Here is a 3,506-nt window from a genome sequence, read left to right on the forward strand (position 1 = left end):
ATCTATCTTAAATCTATCTATCTATCGATCTAACTAGAGAAAGCAAGAGAACTTACAAGATGATATTAGTTGTCTATTTGTGTATTTCTTTATTTCCTTTCGAGTGTCTTCGATGCATCCGTTGTAGAGTAGTGGGAAATTCTCCTCCATTCCCCTACAGTTGCAGATCCATACATACATACCAAGAGGTACCTACTAAACAGATAGACTCAAGATAGATAGACTTATGCCTCCTTAATTTCTTTTCTCCCCAGAAAAGAACAATACATACTTCTTGTCTATACATCTATCTATACATATTTATATAGATAGGATTGGAGATACAGGTTTGAATTCTCTCGTGTCACTATGTATCTCTCGCTCTCTTGCTCTGTGCATATATATATGTGTCTCTATATATTGAGATACATGTGTGTGGTGTATGTACAGTTACACCTATATCGTTGTTGTGTATAAGATGTGGGGTCCTTTGCAAAGGAGGAGATGAACAAGAGTCTTTTTAGGATTCTTTTTCATTCCTTTTCTTCTGAAATGGAAGTAGAAGGAAGATGAATCGCGATAGTAGCTAGAAGAGTAGACGAATATTTTCATTCACTCCTTTCTTTCTTTCCTGCTTTCCTGCTCCTCTATCAAGAGAAGGTCCCACACATGGAGAGAGGAGAAAAGAAAGGTGCTCTTTTCTTTGATCTTTCTGTCTTTCGTTTTCTCTTAAGACTAGACTTTTTCTTCTTTTCTCGTGTGTGTGTAGGGAGTGGGCAGGCTGTGGCTCATCTTCCTTACGGCAATATTACAGGAGGATTCTTCTCTCTACCTTTCTGGAAGGTATCAAACTTCTTTCTCTTCTTCTTTCTCTTTCTCGTTCTTTGTCGGGTAGAGAGAATATATGTCTGTATGTTAGTCCATTTCTTTCTTTCTCTTTCCGTTGCTTTGTCTTGGGAAAGAAGAAGCAGGAGAAGTTTCTTCTATTCGAAGACAGTTAGTTGGTTTAATGATTTGCTTAAGTACCCCTCGTTCATGTAGTGGATTTGCTTTCTCCCTTTTCTTCTTTCTTTTTCGTTCCTTCCTTGTGTATTTTCGTTTCTCATTTCTTGTACTTATTCATTCATCCCCTCATTTCTTTCTTTGTCTCGCTGTGTAGGGCCATACCTTTCATACCCCCTAAAAGAGTCAGGGGTTGAAATATCTACCCGCACGCATGTCGTACCCATCACTCATCATCTTCTCTCTCTCTTCTTCTTCTCTCAAAGCCTCCTCGGCGGGGTCATGCGAATCGAACATAAAAAAGAACAAGCCACCACACTCATCCCCCCCCCCTCTATCTATCTTTAATCTATCTATCTATATCTATCTATCTATCTATGTATCTTTAATCTGTCTATCTATCTTTAATCAGTCTCTCTTTATTTGATCTATCTCTCTGTATTTAATGTATCTCCCTATCTCTCTTTCTTGGCTTCTGGGTTTATTTGCCCCGTAGGCGGTGTATATACAGATGCAGGTGACGTGGCGAAGTCGCACGATTTGTCTGTTCGACTGGCTCAAAACGTTCTTTGCCGGAAGAGACGTAGGCCGGGAACATGAATACTACACTCGATGAGCAAGAAAGAAAGAAAGAAGTCGACACACCGCGGAGACAGGAAAGAACGGAATGGAGAAGAAGATCAAGAAGAAGATAGAGCAAGAATCAACACTAGGGTGGAAAACCTACAGCTACGAGAAGGTAAAGGAAAGGAAGAAAGAAAGAAAGAACGGAAAGATCTTTCTTGGAAGAAGAAAGGAGAATAAAGGACGTGGGAGATAGATCGAAGAAAGAGTGAGAGACAGACGATAAAGAAGGAATGAAAAGATAGAGAAGAGAAAGAATGCCGTATCCGTAGAAGGAAGGAGGAAGAAAAGAAAAAGGAAAGAAAGATATATAGATCTTTCTACATACCAACAGGAGCAAAGGAGGAAGCAGAAGGGAGGAAAAAAATGAGCAAAAGAGAGGAGAGTCAAAAGAGGGCGATAGTCTGTCTTTCTGTCTTTCTTTCCCTCTCTCTCTAACTCTCTCTTTCTCTTTCAGTCCCGATTTCTTTCTCTCTGTGTCTCTATTGAATGTCTTTTTTCTTGGGGATCTCCTCTCCTCCTCCTGCCGGACTTCTTCGTGTGTATAGACACCAGAAAGAGCAAGAGAGAGAGAAACAAAGAGAGAAGAAAGAAAAGCAAGTAGACGAGGAATGAAGAAAGGAAGGCTTGCTTCTGTTTGTCTTACGAGTTGATAGATGACGATGCTTGTAGGAAAAAGATCAAGACGAGGAAGCAAAAGAAGAAACGGAGAGAAAAAAGAGAAGAAAGAGAAAGAGATATGCTATGTCTACATAGCAACTCTCTCTCTCTCTCCCTTGCCTGTTATATTTGAATCTAGGATTGTCTGTGTGTCTTCGGTCCTTCAGTCATATCTTCATACATAGAGATATAGACTGGTGTGGATCTTATTACTACTACCTTGATGGATTTGATCGATATGTTCTCTACTCTTTATACATATATATAGATACACGTATATATGTATATATGTGTATGTGAATAGTGGCAACAGATATATCAGCAGAGGAAATTGAGTATGGAGGAGCATAGAGAAGGAATAGATTTATTTAGAGATGTAGAGATACGTGGACGCATAGACAGACACTGAGAGACTTTAGATGCGATAGGGGTGGGAGAGGATATGTAGAAAAGAAGAGATCGAAGACAAGAGCTAAACGCAGAAGAAAAAGAAGAAGAAAGAATGAGAGAGGTGCTTCAGCGGAATGACAAAAAGCAGATGGAATGACTGTATGACCAAAAGAAACACGTTTTTCCTCGCGTCTCTCTCTTGACTGTTTGAGAGAGAAAGAAAAAGAAAGTTACCACACATGTATCTATCTTTCGCCTCTCTTCTATTTCAGGTGTATGTACACCTCATCACTTCACTGGTGAAGTAAATCACTTTTCTTCAATGAACAACCTTGCTACTTCATTCTGTTACTTCCTTCTCACTACTCCCTCTTTCTTTTCGTTTCGTTGTTCTTCTTTTTCTTTCTTTTCCCTCCTTCATTGTCTCTCCTTTCCTTCCTCTCGCTCTTTTTTGTATGCTTGGTATGTGGGGGATGGATGTTCGTAGAGAAAGAAAGAGAAATTTCTGAGGAATGCTTTTCCTGTCGTTTCTCTCTTCAGTTATTTAAGTCTCGTGCAAGCTCGATAGACATACACAGTGATGTATGCCTAACTAGCTAACTAATCAACTGACTAGCTGAGTGAATGAATGAGTCGAACTCAGCACGAAAAGACTCCTCCTTTCCTAGCAGCTAGCCAGTCAGCTAGCTGTTGGCAGCGAGTCATGTGTGTTGGGACTCCTTCACACATGGATGATGATAAATAAGAATAACGACGACAAGGGAAAAAGAATTCTTTATCTCGGAATCTTCTTTGTTTACGGTCTGTCTTTCACACTCCTGAGACCTTTCCTTTCCTCTTGCAACGGCTAG

At 40.0% G+C, this 3,506-nt stretch overlaps 1 protein-coding gene across 1 annotated transcript in view; it reads left to right on the top strand.

The window, feature by feature from the left end:
• Window positions 1-3,211, top strand: part of CSUI_006121 (nadh dehydrogenase (ndh2-ii)) — a 14,429-nt gene extending 11,218 nt beyond the window's left edge. Inside the window, exons 10-11 of the mRNA XM_068066286.1 lie at window positions 640-822; window positions 1,478-3,211. Coding sequence (XP_067921739.1) covers window positions 640-822; window positions 1,478-1,597 — 303 coding nt within the window. The 3' untranslated portion in view covers window positions 1,598-3,211. The remainder of the gene's footprint in view (window positions 1-639; window positions 823-1,477) is intronic.
• Window positions 3,212-3,506: the final 295 nt, after the last annotated feature.

The sequence above is a fragment of the Cystoisospora suis genome (genome assembly GCF_002600585.1).
Source record: "Cystoisospora suis strain Wien I chromosome Unknown contig_3050, whole genome shotgun sequence".
Taxonomy (NCBI): domain Eukaryota; phylum Apicomplexa; class Conoidasida; order Eucoccidiorida; family Sarcocystidae; genus Cystoisospora; species Cystoisospora suis.